This window comes from Synchiropus splendidus, chromosome 15 (genome assembly GCF_027744825.2).
Source record: "Synchiropus splendidus isolate RoL2022-P1 chromosome 15, RoL_Sspl_1.0, whole genome shotgun sequence".
Lineage (NCBI taxonomy): Eukaryota > Metazoa > Chordata > Actinopteri > Syngnathiformes > Callionymidae > Synchiropus > Synchiropus splendidus.
Genome location: NC_071348.1, coordinates 6,503,385 through 6,521,243, shown reverse-complemented (window position 1 = coordinate 6,521,243; position 17,859 = coordinate 6,503,385). Strand labels below are relative to the sequence as shown.

Genomic DNA, 17,859 nt, shown 5'->3' with positions numbered 1-17,859 from the left:
GACGACGCTGCTGAGGACTTGAAGCCACGCCCGTACTGACACCAACAGTAGACATGATTGGTTCACCCACACCCTACACCACGCGCTGATTGGCCAAAGGAACTGTCAATCACTGATATGCCCGGAATCCCGGGTCACCTGTTGCTTGCTCGTCTGTCACACCATTTCACTTCTGTTGACCAGGAAGTGCTTTCCACAAATAAACGCATTCGAACACGATATCACTGCGTTTGCAGTGAACTCGCTGTCACTGTATGGCCAGTAAACAGAATCGTGGACGTACACACAGCACACACATAAAAGTGAGGAAAACGACCCTGTAAAGTTTAAGCATACTTCTGACGTCATCAGTCGTGTAAATCTTTGATGTTTGTAAATGATTCAACGTTGTTGTCGCATCACAAACGATGCCATCAAGCGCTAAAGTCAATTTGTCACTCGCGCTATGTTGACAATCGCGTTCATTTCTGACGCAACGCTCGTCTCAAACGTGAACCCGTTAACCGTAGTTGGGCTTGATCATGGACCAAATCGAAATTGCACGAATCGACAAGTGCAGCCTGTGCAATAGGTCAACACTACACACACGATCAATGAAGGCGAGCGGTGCGTTTTACAAGTTGGTGCAACCAACAGCGGTGTTGCGTTCACGGGTGGAATTCAAGACAGTGCGTTCATGTGTTTATCAAGTTAATAAAGTGTGTGCGGTAAACGAAGGCCAGCTGGTAGCATACAAATAAACTACCATTGCTGGAAGAGAAAAATCCACGAATGGTGCGTTCACGGTCAAACGCGCGAGCCATAACAAACCTTTCAAAGTCAATGGCGCGTTCATGAAACGGTGTAGGAGTCAAACACAATTATAACAGTGAACCTGCAACTGAAGGCTAAAATTGTTAGCCTGCATCTTATAAGGCTAAAACTACATGAAACATGTCGAGGCTGTGTGTGTGTGTGTGTGGCACCGCCCCCATTCATCCGCGTGTTTTTCTTCAAACTCATTGGTCCACAGCCCCTGAACGCATCATCCCAGTCTAAACAGTCTTGTCCTGGGCTTCATTTGTTTACGTGACGAAATTTTATTGCAAACTTTATTGCACTCGCACCAGACTCTGTTTTGGTTGAGCAAATGACACACGGTCGGAACTGAGCGGAGAGATTTTGGCTTTACCCGTGCTAATACCCTGTCATTTTACAGAGCTAAAATAAATTTACATTTAATTTACACCATATTTATGTGCCCATTTCGTAATGACATCTTTCTAGGTGCATTTGAATCAGCAAAACGACGCTAATATATATATCATAATTCATGCAATGAACCGCAAAATGACATATAAAAAAAATAAAAATGTGTTATATGTTCTTCTGATATTTCGCTCCCCTTTGTTTTTAGTACCCGTTGAAGATAGTAGTTATCACTGGATTTAATGTTATAAATGATGCCAGTAATGACTCAAATGATCATGAACCTTCTAAAATATTTTCGGCTTCCATTAGCGCAGCAGTGACAATAGTCATCAGTGTCTTGCTCGAAGGCACATTAATGCACTTTGAACTGTGTTTAAAGTTTTCCTCAAACGTTTCTGGATCACTGTAGCCTCCTGGCTGTCAAGTGATGAAGCTGAACCACAGAGCGGGTCACAATATCATCATGCAACAGTTGACTTATCTCCATTTTGAGCCAAACGTTCAAGCTCTGTGGGAACATGGAGAATGACTTCAGATCTGGTCCCCTGGCCATGAGTTTGACACACTGAAAAATACCACAGTTAATCATTCAAACAAAGACATACAGTAGGGCCAGTCAGACAGACTCCGGGAAAACAGACGGTCGTGCACGTGGACCAGAGACCAAACAAACCTCAGCCTCTTTTCATCTTATATTTAGTGTGTGTGTGTGAGTTATGCACAGATGGTTCATAAACGCAGCTCCCCCAGATAAGCTGCAGCCCGTGCACGCCTCACATTTTTATCATTTCTGGGTGGGGATCTGAACCAGCAGCTGTCGGGGCAGCAGTGGGCTCCATCACAGCGACAGGGTGACATCCGACTGCAGGGCAGCAACATTCCCTGGAGAGAACCATGACAAGGCTTATTATATTATATTATATTATATTATATTATATTATATTATATTATATTATATTATATTATATTATATTATATTATATTACATACAAGCATAATTACAGAATACAGTGTAATTCAACCCAAATTCCCAACTTTACGTTGACTTTAAAATAGTCAATGCATATGTTTATGTTATGTTATGACTGTCTGGATAACACGATGACGAAGTAGCAGAAAATCAATAACGTATCTTTGCTCCCACCTGGTGGTGAAATATTGATATGCCAGCTCGAAGTTGCGTATTCTCGTTTACTGGCCTCTGACATTTTAATGGCTGATGGCTCATGTGGTCTGGAATATTTACGAGTAGGAGTGCTGTTTCCACTTTGCCTTGCTCGTCTGTGGCTGTTCCTCTTGGTGTCTGAGGAAGTTGGGATCCCTTAAAAGGAGAAGAGAGGAACCCAGGTGACTTGTCCAGATGTGGAACAGTTGAGCTCTGAAAAGTTCCTCAGAAGGAGTCGTGAGGAGATCAGTAACGCAGTAGAGGTGTTGCCCAGTAACCACACCTCACAACAGAGAGCTGAAGAGCTGACGAGCAAGTGAACACGGTCCGGTTGGCTTTTGTGTTACCAGGTCACCAGGTTACCATGTAGCACAATCCATAGTGACATGCGGCTCCGTTCTGCCCGCAGCTATGTTGCTAACGATCCCAATATAAGTTCGATAAAACTACGACACTCACTGAATCGTAATAAATGTTGACGTCACTACTCTGCCCGCACATGTAGTTCTGCCAATTCCCCACGAGGAGGCAGCAGAGAAAAACGTTTTTCAACTCCAATATTCCAAATAGTCTTCAACAAAACACGAGTGTGAATTGATCTTCCATAATTCACATTATAATATCGATTATTGTACTTGTTTTAACATTATTAAGACATAATCAGAAACTGTAATTTCCCTTTATTTTGGAAATGGAATATTAATGTTGCGTTTAATATATTCAGTGGATATAAATATTTGTCTAAATTATCTAAATAATAATTTTTAATTAAGAACAAAAACGTTATTACAAATGCACAAAAAAAGTTAATAATAATCAAAATTACGATGTTTCTAAAACTAAAGATACATAATAATTTTTTTAAAATGATGGTTCAAAGGCAACTTATTAAGAGGTGTGACGTCAAGAACCTATCAAATGGACGCTGGCAGATGAAGAGGAATGTAAATGACTCACCACTTCCTCACTATCTATGACGCCTTCATCGAGTCTGGGGAGAATGAAGAACAATATCTGTGTATTTGTCACTGGTGACTGAGGCAGATGTGTTGATGCTACATGTCTAAAGCCTGACCCTCTCTGTTGGTCTGCAGTGGTCCATCAGTGTCATTCAGAGGTCCAGAGGAGCCTCTTGTGTAAACACAGATCAGTCCACCTGTTGTCAGCGCGTTTACACGGCCAGACAGCTGACGGGAGCTGCAGGAAACCCAAGCTGAGAGCAGGCTGACCCCCGACACTGGAAAAACAGGACTTTCCACCTTCAGCAGCTCCTCTTGACCCGCCTGACCCTGCGTCTCCATCGCTCTGGTGACATTTACAGCCTGGGACACTGACCAAAGATGCTGCTGCTGACCACTGCGGATCTACTCAGAAGCTCAGTGTTCATGTGTGATTCCAACAAGTCCATAAATCACAAACATATGTGATATGTGTGTTGTCGTGGGGGCAGCAGTCAAGGCAAAGAGCCCCAGACTCTTTCAGAAACCTCCACCAAATCATCAGGGAGAAACCAGGCCCGTGGCCTCCACCCAGTTCAACGCTTCTCCAGGGTGGTTTGGAATCCGGGAAGGTCTTGAGAATCGTCAGCATCTAAAGGGAAATAAGTGGTTTTTAATACCAGGAAGCGTCACTGAGCCTTTCCTTCCTGTGTCTTGCTCTCCAGAGAGCTCTACCTTCCTCGCTTATGGCCAGAGGTAGTGACCGAGCCGAGATAAAAGCCATGGAAACTGTGCAGGCTTGGATGACCCAGTGTGGGCGATGACACCTGAGAAGAAAGACTCAAATAAGATGGTTCTCCCAGACTCTAGGTTTATGAGTCTTGACTCCAGCTGCCGTCCTCGTCTCCCTACTTCAACATTGACCGACCCGTCACCATGTTCAGATTTCCTCAAGAGTGCTGAGAGGAAATCACAGCCATTACAGTCAAAAAACTCCAGCTGCATCTGTCGTGCTGATTAGTCAGTGATGGAGGAAGAAACTGTCCAGATTTCCTCAGGTTTCTTCACTTATTTCAAATCAGTTTCAGGCCTCATGTTCTCTTCATTCTAGAGGCAAAATCAACGTCACAACTGTGTCAACCTGCGGAGGCCCTCTCATATATTGCGGCGACACAAAACACATCAAAGACTTCTCAAAGATATTTCTATCGACAGTATTACTAGCACAACAGCTGCAACAATTGCACATCTACTTTATAGAGTTTCTCAATTACTAAAGCTGCTTCTAGAACCAGAGGCAGGTATTTTATACGTCTAACAATGAATACTTTCCACACTATTTCCACAACGCCAACTTGTACTTGTACTTATCTCCTAGGTGCTATTACTGTTTATTACCCAGCAGTACATCCAGTATATACATTTCTGTAGCTCCAGCTAATTCTTTTTGTAGTAACATTACAATAACTACATGTTAACATCGCCATGAAAACTGAAACAGCTAGTGGTACTACTAGAATCAGTATTATTGTCTGACTACTACTATGACTTTTACAGCTTGTACTTATACTACAAACATTTTCGGTTGTCTAGTTCTTCTATTATTATAGGTATTATTATGTTCGAATTATATTATTACCACTAGTATTACAACCAACTCCATCTGATTATACTATATCATGTTTAGCTTGTTCTTTATCACTTGTACAACAATTATAGCTATAACATTTACGCCCTACTCGACTACATCAGCAGCAACGGTCAAACGACTTCCAAAGGCAGCATTTATTGAACAAGTCGGATTCTCTGGCAGAGCTGTCCATGCGACGTTACCATCTGTGGCCGGCAGAAGGTGGACCGCTGGCCGGGCGACAGTGCACCGCGCGCCGCGGACGCCCCTCCTAACACGCCGGAGTTGGAGTGTCTCCGATGATCAGAACAGTCAACAGCAACGGGGATTGGAACGTCTCTGGATGATTTAACTGACCGGGGTTCCGCATTTGCTCCTGTTTGATTTGAAACTAAAAGGGACGATGCTGCTGGGAAGAGTCGCGACGATCCTCCGGTGCTTTGTGATCTTAATCCCCGGCACTGCGCTCTCTCAGGCTGGTGAGTCTCCTCAAGTCACCATCTGCAGAGCCCTGTTGTTTCTGCGCCTGAAAACTCGGATGAACCATAAGACAAAAAGTTAGGAGTATTTGAAGGGGTCACGGTTGTTGGTGTTAGTTGTCCATCAGTGCCAGCACCGGGCTACTCACGGTCACGGTGACCGAGGCTTTACGGAGGAGTCCACCGGGGTCACGCGTCCCCTCCGGTGAAGACCAGCTGTAGCGTTAAGTTGTGTTCCTCTGACATCAACCTATCCACTGCACAATAACTACCAATCAGTTTAACAATTCATCTTCAATAATTCGGTTGAATACATTTATATCTCTTCAGTTTTTCCGAAGTAGGACTTTTAAGTTTAATAATAAAACAGAAAAGAAAAAAAACTTTGAATAATTCAGCTCAGTTTTGATGCACCTGTAGCGGTGTTTTCAGCGTTAGCCACCTGAAGCTGGCGCTCAACTGCAATAGTGCTGACGACAAAAAGAAAATAGTCGAGTTAGTTATCGTCATTTTGTTTTTATCATTATGTTACTTCATTGCTCCATTGCATGTAATTGTAAGAGTTGTGAGAGAGTGTCTGTGTGTGTGAAGTCCTCCCGCCAGAGTGTGCTCCAGGAGGACACACTCTCCTGCAGAACCCGTATCGCAGCAGCACCTTCAGCTCCAGCTGGCTGCAGCACTCCTCCATCCAGGACTTCATCTGTGATCACTCTCTGGTGGTTGGCTGGTACCAGTTCCAGATTTTCGACAAGCCCGCCAGTATGCCCACCCAGTGCGTGGAGGTAGAGTTTGAGTTTTGTGCCCGAGAGCATGGTTTTATTGCCTGAAAATCACTGGATGCCTGCTGCTCAGGTGAACCACTGTGGGACTCAGGCTCCAGTGTGGCTCTCTCTGGGGGATGGCGAGTCCCTGCCGGGCCCACTGGAGGTCCGACAGCTGACTGCCTGTGCCGCCTGGCAGCTCTTTCCTAGCAACACCCGGGACTGCTGTCTCTTCCGGATCCCGGTCACCGTCCGCAACTGTGGAGGTTTCTACGTCTACCTGCTGCAGCCCACGCAGGGATGCATGGGATACTGCGCCCAGGGTACCCAAGCACACCCGCGCCTGCCCACGGCTGCCCCCGCCCTGAACCTTCTGTTGGTTTCTAACTTTTGCCCCGACAGAAACGTTGGACTCTGTCGTGACCTCGCCCCCATCCTGCGGTCCTGGCGAGGTGAACGTTGGAGGATCTTGTGAAAGTGAGTTTCCGTGTCCGCACTTGTCTCCTCGTGTTAGGGTAAAGCCCATAACCACCTGCAGGCCGGGGAGTTGCCATGCAGGCAGGAATGCACTGGCGGGCCCCTCACTGCTCCCCTTAATGAGCTGAGCATGTGTCCTGGAGTCTGCTGGGGCTGGTCACCATAGCGACGCTGGAGGTTCTAGGAATGAGGGGGAAGAGCTTGATTAAGAATCATGATGGATGATGAAACAAATCACCATGCGCCCTCGACACTCGTGACTCACGCTCTTCAGCCTTCTTGTTTAACACGGCTGAGGAAGTGCCATTTGAGTTGTTTGACCTTCTGCGTCATCTCTGCCAGTCAAGCAGCCCCGAGCTACGTCCGTTCCAGTGATCGTGGCCGAGGTCTCGGGAAGCTCCGTCTACCTGAAGTGCAGCTTCCAGACCGGCACCAGCAGCTCCTCGGGCTTCGTGGTGGTGTGGTCCCGCTTCTCCTCTCTGGGAGTGAAAGAGGAGCTGAAACAGGAGACCACCATCCAGACCTCCGTCTTCATCGAGCTGGACGGCTTCAACATCCGGCTTGGGGACAAGGTTTTTAAGACCAAAAACTGAAATGACACATGAAACAATGTTTTCATCGTCTTGTCCTGGTCAGATTTACTGCGCCACCTCAAGTTTCTACTTGGACTCGCCTCAACTCCGAAGTGCCTCGGTGGAGAGTCAGGAGTTCTTCGCTGGGATCAGGGTGAGGAGAAAGCAATCCTAATCCCTGCTGTGTGTCTGGGTGGAGTGAAAGAGTTTCCTGGATTCTTCTGCTCTTTAGCTGAAACCAGAGAAGACTGTCATCTCTGAAGATGGCCAACTTCATGAGCTGCTGGTGGAGAGCACAGTCCCTGTCCCGTGTCTGGACAGTTCCTCCACTGACCGCTGCACCCTGTCCTTGCAGCTCCAAACCAGCACCCCAGGTGACCGCTTGTCAGAGCTGTGGATGAGGGACCCAGAAACATTACAAATGTTGTTTTACAGACGATGGTCATCTGGGGGCAGATGTGTCTCTGTCCTCCTGCGTCGTGGATCTGTCCCGGGGTCCCTGCAGGGACGGAGTCTGCAGCTCAGCTCGGGTTCACTTCACAGCCGTCACAGATTTAATCAGGGACGGCAACAGGATGACTTGGATCTCAGTCCAACCTTTGGTCACGGGAAACTTTGTGTGGAACGGATACTCACCGGAACCCGTTCAGGTAATGTCCCAAACACTGAGCACAAAGGTAAACTTGGTTTGGTCTGAGTGGAAGCTCCAAAGCTTTTGTTTCTTGATGCTTCGGGTGCAGATCACAGTGATGGACGTCCAGCCAGCCTTCTGTTTCTCCTTCACCGATCCTCACATGATCACGTTTGACGGCAGGTACGCTCGCTGACGTCGTTGCCTGCGTCAGAGAGAGTTCCTATCCGACCTGTCTGTCCTGCAGGCCGTATGACAACAACCAGATCGGCACATTCATTCTGTACCGGAGCCGCCGCGGCACGTTCGAGGTCCACGTGCGTCAGTGGGAGTGTGGCAGCCTGGTTCACGCCGCTTCCTGCGTGTGTGGCTTCGCTGTCAGAGACGACAGCAACGTCATCACCTTCGACATGTGCAACGGAGAGATGGGAGAAACCAAGCCTCAGCTGTCAGTGAGGAACCGAGACCTGAGCAGGAGCGGCATCCGCATCACCGAGTCCTACCAGGGGCGCAAGGTCACGGTGAGTCTGGTGCTGCTGAACTGGATCGGCGCAAACATGATCAGGCGTCGGCTGCACAGATCATGATTCTCTCTTTCACTTCGACTGATGTGTCAACCACTCCTTTTTCTGCAGATGACCTTCTCCTCTGGAGCATTTGTTCGGGCCGACGTGTCTGACTGGGGAATGAGTCTGACACTCAGAGCTCCTGGCTCGGACCGGAACAACACTGAGGGTCTGTGCGGGAGCTTTGATGGACGGAGAGAAAATGACTTCCACTCGACAAGTGGAGCAACACTGGCGGAGCTTCAGAGTTTCATTGCTCAATGGAGGTCAGTGGCCATGAGCTTCCTACTGTTATTTCCAAGTGTCGCATTCCCACTTCTTCTCCTCAGACTCCCTCCAGGTTCCAGCCTGTTTGACTCCAGTCCACTGACTCCCAGTCCACCTTCAGTCCGCAAGTCGTGTATCTGTCAGGCAGGTCTTCCTCCGTCCTCCTCTGACTCCACCTGTTCTCACTACGGCGATGTGAGGCTGCCCTCCATCATCCCTACTCTGGACGTCACGGCCGAGTATCTGAGCTACGTGGAACTGACAGAAGACCACAGACACTCATCCACTCGTGACGTCTTCACTGTGGGACCTTCTGCTGACAGAGCTTCCAGACACAGGGGAAGGTGGAGGCCCGTTCTCCTGCCTCAACAGAGCTTGACTCAGTCTGACCTGGCGGGCGTGACCTACTTCTTCCCTGAAGACCATGAGCCTGTTGTTCACTTGGACTCCTCGCCAACATGGCCGACTCCGTCCGGGGTGACGGAGCAGCAGGCCAGAGCTGAGTGCAGTCAGTCTGTGGTCAACTCCAGCGTGGCTTCAGGGTGCCGGCCTCTTCTGGACGACTCTCTGTTAGACGCCGCGGTGAACATGTGCGTGGCCGACCTCCAGCTGAAAGACGAGCGCTCGTGGCTGGAGGCAGTGCTACCGCTGCTGGAGAACGAGTGCGAGAGGAGGCTGGTGGAGCAGAAGAGGAGCAGGGAGCAGCACCCGGAGGCCCTGGCTGTCCTCAGGTGTCCCGGTCTGTGCAACGGGAATGGCCAGTGCTCCGAGTGGGGCTGTGTCTGCTTCCCAGGGTTCGGATCCTACGACTGTAGCCAAGTGTCTGGTGAGCAGTCCCAGACCCACTGGCCAAACTTCGCTTCTGATCCTCTCTGTCGTCTTGTAGACCAGATCCCCGAGATTAGCCAGCTGCAGCAGGGCGGCCTGTGCGACGTTCAGCAGAGGAACTGCTCCAGCGTCCTCGTCTCTGGTCAGGGCTTCAAGGACTCCTACGAGCTCAAGTGTGAGTTTGTTCAAGAAAAGGTAGAGTCGGAACTGAGAGCTGGAACTGTCGAACTCCAGGTTAATTTTAACTCAACTTTCTGTCTCTGGAGCAGCTTGTTGGTGGCGAGTTAGTTCTCGACAGGCCACAGTTTGTTCTGGCCACTTTTCTGGATGCAACCGCGATGGAGTGTCGGCTGCCGACGGGGGGCGCACACGCTCCCGGCATGTGGACGTCGGACCGGCCGCTGGCTCGGTGGCAGATAAAGGTGCGTGAATATCTGGTGAGAAAGAGCAGGGTAAAACATCGCTCTTGTCACCTCACAGGTGTCCAATGACGGCTACAGCTACAGCAACACCAAGATCCTGACTGTGTTCGACGGAGCGTGTCAGATCTGCACCCTCAGATCAGAAGTCCTGTGTTCACTCAGGGTGAGTCCAGATGATGGTCACATCTCTGGTTATCGACTCACTTTGATCTTGCAGGAGAAAACCTGCCTCATTGAGGGCATGTGCTACAGTGAAGGGGCGTCAAGCCCCGGGAGCCCGTGTCTCTCCTGTCGGCCCGAAGCTTCCCAACACACGTGGTCATCGCCAGAAAGTACGTGAAGACTGCTTCTATCTGAACTTATTAACATGAATTCTTCTTCCCGGCATGTGGTAGGTAACAGGCCCCCGCTGCTCCTCCAGGCTCCACCTCCTCAGCTTTGGGCTTTTCATGGTGAGTCTTTGTCCCTCCAGCTTCAGGCGCGGGACCCTGAGGCGTCAGCAGTGGTCTTCACCTTGCTGTCGGGTCCTCACGGAGCGTCTCTGACCCACTCGGGTCTACTCACTTGGAAGGCCAAGACTGAACCCACTGACACACACACCTTCCAGTTCAGAGTGACGGACGAGTGTCAGGCTGAGACCAGAGCCACGGTGCAGGTGACCGCATGACGACACTGTAATTCTGTTTTCAAACATTAGATGGTGTCAAACACAACCGTCATAGCTAGACACTGTAATAAGAATATCTACATTGACTATATCAGGCAGCATATTCTGTTTAATATTTATGAAAGTTTACTTATTTTATTTTTTAAATTGGAACAATGAATAATGAAAAGGCAAACGTGAAAACATCATGTGATCACTGAGTGGTTGAACGGCAGTTTAGAAACGTCAGAACAGATCAAGAAGAAGTAAAATGTGAGAGAGTGCAACATGGACGACATAATAATTTGACTGACTTTTTGTTCCCGTGCCAGGTTACAGTTCGCTCCTGTGACTGTTTGAATGGAGCTTCCTGTGTTGCCGATGGCACTGACCCGGCTGGGGGCGGGGCCTATGTGTGTGCGTGTCCAGAGGGCTTCAGAGGACGCAGGTGCGAGGTGGATGTGGACGACTGCAAACCGAACCCCTGCAGGTTTGGACGCTGCATCGATGGGATCAACTCCTTCACCTGCCTCTGTCCGCCCGGCGCGACTGGTGTGGCACCTCTTCCCTTCCAGCTCCGCACCCTCTCAAGTGGGTCTGACTCGTCTGTGTCTCCAGGTCGGACGTGTCGAGAGGACGTGGACGAGTGCGCCTCTCGACCGTGCTTCCCCGGAGTGTCCTGCAACAACACCCCGGGGTCTTACGTCTGTGGCGCCTGTCCCGGCGGCTTCACTGGAGACGGGAGGAGCTGCACCCGTGAGTCCGGCTCCGTCCTGTCCGTCCCACTGAGCCGGCCCAGGCTCAAACCTTCCCCCTGCTCTGGACGGCCTTGTCACCCGGGTGTGCTCTGTTTTGAGAGCGTGCACGTGTCTGCTGGGTTCGTGTGTGGACCATGTCCGCCTGGTCTTCATGGAAACGGAGTGAACTGCTCTGCAGGTGATTACAATTTCATTTTCCTCCAGTTTTTTTACTTCTTCTCATTTATTTAGATTTTGTTATTATTGTTATTATTTTGTTTACAATTGTTGTCATTGATAAATATCACATTTTTATCAAAAATATAATTGTAGTTATTTTTTTCTTAAGTGTATATTTAAAAGTATATTTAATTCAATTTATTATTTTTTGCAACTTTATCTGTATCACACATTAATTTCCTCCTCTATTGAAGTGGTGTATGAGAAAAATACTGCACATTTATCATCTGAGTCTCATTAAACATGGCGTCTGGTTTCCAGCTCAGGATGAACCGACCGACGTAGTTGACTCCAGACTTCACTCCAGCAAGGAGACTCCTCCCACCTCCCCATCATCATCGACCCCCTCCTCACCTCGGCGACCTGAAGGTTCCTCCAGCAGACGAGGTTCTTGGACTGACAGGTGGACACCGTCGGCCGATGGCGGAGCGCGGCTGCCGCAGCCGTCACCTTCAGTGAGCTGCGCTGACTTGCTCTGTCACCCTGGCGTCCCGTGCCAGGCGAGCAGGGACGGGTTGCTGCGGTGCGGACCATGTCCTGCCGGCTACACTGGGGACGGAGTCACCTGCACAGGTGTGTGCCACTTGCTGTTTCTGGAAAGTTAGAGTGGAGAAGTGATGTGAGGCGGGTCTGTCCAGCTGTGTGCCGCCACCAGTGTGGGCGGAACATGGAGTGCACACGGCCCAACGTCTGCTCCTGCCGTGACGGCTACACCGGCTATAGCTGCCACATTGGTGAGGATTCTCCACTAATGTGTTCGCCTTCAGGTCGTTGACATTTGGCTCGTTCCCATCAGCCATTTGTCGACCCGACTGCAAGAACCAGGGCAAGTGTGTGAAGCCCAACGTGTGCGACTGTCCAGCAGGGTACAGCGGAAACACCTGTGAGGAAGGTAGCTGGACACACACTCACTCACCCCCACACACACACATCAGATGACGTGAGCATCTCTGTGGTGAGTCAGCGCGGTGCGAGCCGGCGTGCCAGCACGGTGGGACGTGTCTGGCCAGGAACCTGTGCACCTGCCCGTACGGCTTCGTGGGACCTCGCTGTGAAATCAGTGAGTCAGACCCATCTAAAGAAGCGACCCTGGACGTGACCCGCCGTGTGTGTCAGTGGTGTGTAACAGGCACTGCGAGAACGGCGGTCAGTGCGTCGCTCCTGACGTCTGCAAGTGTCGACCTGGCTGGGACGGACCCACCTGCGGCTCAGGTACGGCTTCACCGGGTCACTTCAACAAATCCAGGCCTGACCTCCTCTTCTCCAGCGCTGTGTCGGCCCGTCTGTCTGAACGGAGGAACCTGTGTTAAACCGGACGTCTGCGCCTGTCCCAGCGGCTTCTACGGTTCCCAGTGTCACATCGGTGAGTCTGGCCACAAACCCGGCAGGAGCTCAGCTCCAGTCACTGTGTGTGTCAGCTGTGTGCAGCCCTCCATGCAAGAACGGCGGCCAGTGCATGAGGAACCACGTGTGCTCCTGTCCTGAAGGCTACACGGGGAAGCGATGTCAGAGGAGTAAGAGTCCGCCCTTCGCCTTGCCAGCCAGAGGTGTGGGGATACCAGCGTGTGTGCTCTCTGCTCTCCAGGCGTGTGTGAGCCCATGTGCATGAACAAAGGGAAGTGTGTGGGACCAAACCTGTGTTCGTGCGCGTCTGGATGGAGAGGCACGCGGTGCAACATCCGTGAGTAGTCAGAGTTGCGGGGTCAGGATCCGGACTACACATCTCCCTTCTCTCCAGCCGTGTGTCTGCAGAAGTGTAAGAACGGCGGCGAGTGTTTGGGTCCCAACACGTGCAGCTGTGCGGCCGGGTGGGAAGGTCTGCAGTGTCAGACGCGTGAGTCTCCTCACCGACTCCAAGCTGTTAAAGTCGAGTCCTGACTGGTGTCTGTGTCCTCCAGCTGTGTGCAGACAGAGATGCCTGAACAGAGGGAGGTGTGTTCTCCCCGACTACTGCCACTGTCGGGGGGGATACAAGGGTCCAACCTGTGCTGTCAAAGTGGGTCACGCTCGCAACAAAATCTCTCAAATGAATCGCTAACTAAAAGTTATTTCAGGTTCAAATATATGTTTTTTAAATGAGTGAAAACCATTCCCTCAGTGGAGAGGAACTTTGGATCTGAATTCTACTAGATCAAATTTAATCTCTAGTTTGATTTCAATGGACCTCATGGTTTTCCTCCGTAATAAGATCTGAATTTTAAAAACGTATTTTCTCCCCGGCAGGTCTAACATCTGGGAGAATGTGTGTGTATATGTGTGTGCATGAGTGTGTGTGTGTGTGTGTGCGTGCGTGCATCACTACCTCCAGACCGCTGAAGATGTTGCTGCAGCGTGACAGCGTTTCTTGCTGAAACCCTTTTATACGCCAAATATTTAATCCTTTGCACTGTTTCATGATGAGAATGTATTAGACTGAAGCTTCAAATGTTTTTTCTTTATTTTAAAATACACAAGCTTTTGTCGTGCGACTAAATAAAACACGATTATTCCTAAAACTGTTCGGGCTACAGTCGTGTGTTCATTGAACAGCTCAACATCGAAAAAGGACATAAGTGAGTGGAGACAACATTAATGAGGAGCTGAGGTGATCGCTCGACCTTCCTCCCTCTAGTGGCTCTTCTTCTTCTCCTCACAGCGGGCACCAGAGTACGGCGGGCGGCAGCGGCACTTGTTGGGCGCGACACACTTCCCGCCGTTTAGACAGGACTGATGACACACAGCTGCGGAGCAGACGACTGTCAGACGAGTTTGAAGGGCATTTCCGGAGTGACACCAAAGCTTGTTATGTTCCAGATGCTCAGCTGGGAGCATTCAAATACTATCTGAGATAAAACTATGATTTTTATTCAATAATTAGATTTTATTTTTTCAAATCGTCAGCTAATTTTTTTTGCTTTGTACAGTATAAAACCTATGTGATATAATAATTATTATATTATTTATTTATTTAAATCTCTTTAAAATTAGCTTGGATACATAAATACCGAAGAAATCATACTTTTTTCAGATTTTATTTGAAGAAAAAAAAGATAATGGCTCTTCATATTCATATTTTTTGTTTAACTAAATATTTAATAAATAAAATAAATAAGGTCGCTGCTATTTAATATATATATAAAAAACAACTTTTATTTAAAAAAAAAAAAATTCTATTATTCACACAATTTTTATTTGCATATTTTTAATCTGAAGTGTGACATTGAATAGCAGTAAATATAAAACTTTTTAAAAATGGAATTTTCAGCAACAAAGTATATATATTTAATGTTTGCATTTTTATATTTGTATTTAAAAAAAAATAAAAAAACAACTAACAATGCAACAATTAAAATCTCCCTTTTTTCTCATAAACTACATATTAGTTTTTTTTCCTAAAAGAGACTGAAGACATTGTTCTTCTTTGGTAAAAACACAGCAATGTCATGGTGGCCTTTGACCTCACCGGTGTGGCACGCGCCGCCCAGCCAGCCGTCCGGACAGCTGCAGATTCCTGGAGACACACAGATGCCGCCGTTCCTGCAGCCCTGAGGGCAGATCGCTGCAGAGACAGAGAGGAATCAGTGGACGATGTTATGACTGCAGCAGGCTGCGACCCACGCTCCTGAGGCTTCTAAGAGACATTGCTAAAACCCCCACTGACTGCAGCTACACAAGAGTCCCAGCCAGCCAGGGGGCAGCAGGAGAGAGGACACTAGACCATCTGTTGCTGGTACTTGACTCCTTTTGCGAGTGCAGGGTCAGTGGGTCATGAGTTGGGTCGTAAACGCACCCTCTTGACATTTGGTGCCGGCCCAGCTCGAGGGGCAGATGCACTTGGCCACGCCGTTGACGGCCGTGCATTCTCCGCCGTTCCAGCATCCCCCGTCACAAGTCACTGCCAGAGACCACAGCAGACACTGGTCAGTGTTGGGTGGTGACGCACACACGCATGCACATAGTACACACATACTAAACACGTCTGCCCCAACACACCGACACTGTGCACGCTCTCTACACACACACAACAATCTGTCTTTGGATACTACAACACAGACACACATACCCTTCAGACACACACAACATCAACACACACACTGAGTTGATACATAAAAGCATCACACGCACCAACATCCATCCTCATATTCCCACTTTCAGAGTTAAGAAAGAAAGGCCTTCTGCTTCTGCACGTTCCACTAATGTTACACATAACTTTTTGTTGGAAAGAACTTCACCTTTGTGACAGTATCGTCCTCCGAAACCGGGAGAGCATCTGCATTTTCCAGGGCGAAGACACACTCCTCCATTCTTACATTTGGGGAAACAGTTGGCTGCAGTGGACACAAAAATAATGACGTCACCAAAGATGAGGGTTTTAATAATAAATCAGATGAGCAAAACATACGAGAAATATTGCGTAAACTAAAGTAATACATTTTGTTATCATAATATTTAACATTCCAGCTATTATATGAGCTACAAGTAAATGCAAACAAATAACTCCGAACTGCTTAGCAAAACTTTGCCCATTTTTTTTTTCTTTTTCCTGTTTTACAAAACAAAAGCTTCGGAGCACGAGACCAAACCTCTATTAGAATTTCACCACTAAGCTCAGTTAATGATTTTTTTCATCATTACATCATCTACAGACAAAATTCAAACATTCAATGTTAACATAATGTGACGGTTAACGGTTCGGGATAGTCGGGAGAAGGTAAGTAAGTTGCAGCATCACCATACTGGCAGGTCTCGCCCTCGTATCCTCGGGAGCAGAAGCAAGTGTTGTTCCGGATGCAGACTCCCGCGTGCTCGCACGGAGGGTCGCAGGTCGCTTTGGGGTCGAACACGAAACCGACCGCGACTCCGCGTGGCGCGTCCGACCTCCCGGCCCAGGCCGACACAAGAACCGTCAGAAGAACCGAGAGGCAGAGCCAGCCCATGGTGGACCTCTTCGCCGCAGACTTGAGAGGAAAGTGAGGTGCTGGACGCGGAGACCCCGCGGCGAACGAACAGGTTGGCAACGGGGAAGGGAGGGGATGCAGCCGGGTGGGGAGTGTCCGGGCCGGGGGGCGGCTCTGCCTCTTATGGACGAGCTTAGAGGGGAGTATTATAGTGGAGCAAGACTGTTGTAATGTCGGAAACAAGCTGTTGACGTGGAAATAGTTGGAGTAACAGTTCGACAGCGACCAAACACCTCAGTGTTTGTTAGTGGCCGTCCGCCATCTTGGACCTACATCCATTACTCTCTCAACTGAGAGACTTTATGTCCACATTTCCCCCACTCGTGAACAAGACCCTGTGATACTTAGAAGTCCTCAACTTTGACCTTCCCCTGCTTCACCTTACAGAGGCCCCAGTGTAGTTCAGAGTGTCCACTCACACGTGTACTGAACCACACACACACCTGTTGACCAACATAAACAAACACACACTAACATTGAACTTGCTCTGTATCTGGTGCAAGAACCTTGTGAGTTAAACAAGGATGGCCTGTGTTCCAGGACCTGGTGAGAGTGAATCAAGTCTTCTTTGGCCTGGAATCGGAATTACCGTGCGACTGCTGGAAAAGTCATTTCCTGCCGGAGCGGAGCGAAAAATGGGGTGAGTAGCAGAAGTACAGTGATGACAATAACACAGCGGATGTGGTTGTCTGCTCCAGACTGTACGTGCTCGCCATTATACATAATTCTTCACTCTGTCGCTCAAGCTTGCACAAAATCATGGCCGTCCACCTATCCTCCACATGTTCATCAAATTACCATCCAGTATTATTACAAAAATGCTTCCCTCTATGTGTAGTCTTCCGTCAAAAATAAATATCTAAATATTAAAATCTTATGATGGATGATTTATTTTCATGTAATATTTACATGTAATCTTCGCAAAAGTAGTTTCCCTTGTGCTTATTATCTTATAGTTTTATATCTTTAATCTTAAATTATTTATTGCTTTTGGTCTGCTCACTACTTTTAGAATAGCGTATTTTAAATGTATTTTTTACTCTCATAATTATGTAGAACTTCATCATTTAGATATATATATAGACTTCAATTTGATTTTTTTAATAATGATTTTTAGTACATGTTTATCGACATGTGTTTTGTATTTAAAAAACAAACAAAAAAACATTTGCAGCGCAAGTCTCTAATGCGGCCCGTCAGAGTTGACGAAGTTCACAGGAACTGTTCTCCTCATCACTATGAGAGACTCAGCTCCAGCTCAGGGAACGTTGAAACCACCCATGACTGCAGAATGAGTCTGAGAACATTCAATTCTCTACGTTTGAACCTGTGAGCGAGTTCTTGTACAGGAAGTGAGCTCCAGTCTGAATGA

At 48.3% G+C, this 17,859-nt stretch overlaps 2 protein-coding genes and 1 long non-coding RNA gene across 6 annotated transcripts in view; 2 read left to right on the top strand and 1 right to left on the bottom strand.

Annotated features, from left to right (window-relative positions):
• The first annotated feature begins 5,208 nt into the window (after window positions 1–5,208).
• Window positions 5,209–14,249, top strand: vwde (von Willebrand factor D and EGF domains). 4 transcript variants are annotated; one of them, XM_053888225.1, is made up of 30 exons: window positions 5,209–5,403; window positions 5,995–6,185; window positions 6,256–6,487; window positions 6,567–6,641; window positions 6,984–7,213; window positions 7,278–7,367; window positions 7,446–7,587; window positions 7,649–7,863; window positions 7,954–8,027; window positions 8,092–8,365; window positions 8,480–8,676; window positions 8,740–9,503; window positions 9,564–9,700; window positions 9,775–9,927; window positions 9,986–10,090; window positions 10,145–10,259; window positions 10,323–10,582; window positions 10,906–11,125; window positions 11,192–11,509; window positions 11,812–12,123; window positions 12,189–12,284; window positions 12,347–12,442; window positions 12,515–12,610; window positions 12,667–12,762; window positions 12,818–12,913; window positions 12,969–13,064; window positions 13,136–13,231; window positions 13,289–13,384; window positions 13,449–13,546; window positions 13,774–14,249. In XM_053888225.1, exons 1-30 carry the CDS (start codon window positions 5,328–5,330, stop codon window positions 13,777–13,779), a joined length of 5,052 nt encoding a protein of 1,683 aa, XP_053744200.1. In that variant the 5' UTR covers window positions 5,209–5,327; the 3' UTR covers window positions 13,780–14,249. The 4 variants fall into 4 exon arrangements, 3 of the variants coding, with proteins under 3 accessions (XP_053744200.1, XP_053744201.1, XP_053744202.1); XM_053888226.1 differs by lacking the exons at window positions 12,515–12,610; window positions 12,667–12,762; XR_008416706.1 differs by lacking the exons at window positions 13,289–13,384; window positions 13,449–13,546; window positions 13,774–14,249 and having other exon boundaries at window positions 12,979–13,064.
• On the bottom strand, window positions 14,007–16,645 carry seraf (Schwann cell-specific EGF-like repeat autocrine factor). Its single transcript, XM_053888229.1, has 5 exons — window positions 16,262–16,645; window positions 15,762–15,857; window positions 15,320–15,424; window positions 14,993–15,088; window positions 14,007–14,270 (listed from the first exon to the last, which is right to left on the bottom strand). Exons 1-5 carry the CDS (start codon window positions 16,464–16,466, stop codon window positions 14,158–14,160), a joined length of 615 nt encoding a protein of 204 aa, XP_053744204.1. The 5' UTR covers window positions 16,467–16,645; the 3' UTR covers window positions 14,007–14,157.
• The window catches only part of LOC128772130 (uncharacterized), a 21,260-nt gene continuing 19,764 nt past the window's right edge, over window positions 16,364–17,859 (top strand). The window contains exons 1-2 of the long non-coding RNA XR_008416707.1: window positions 16,364–16,539; window positions 17,028–17,127. This is a non-coding gene — a long non-coding RNA (uncharacterized LOC128772130). The remainder of the gene's footprint in view (window positions 16,540–17,027; window positions 17,128–17,859) is intronic.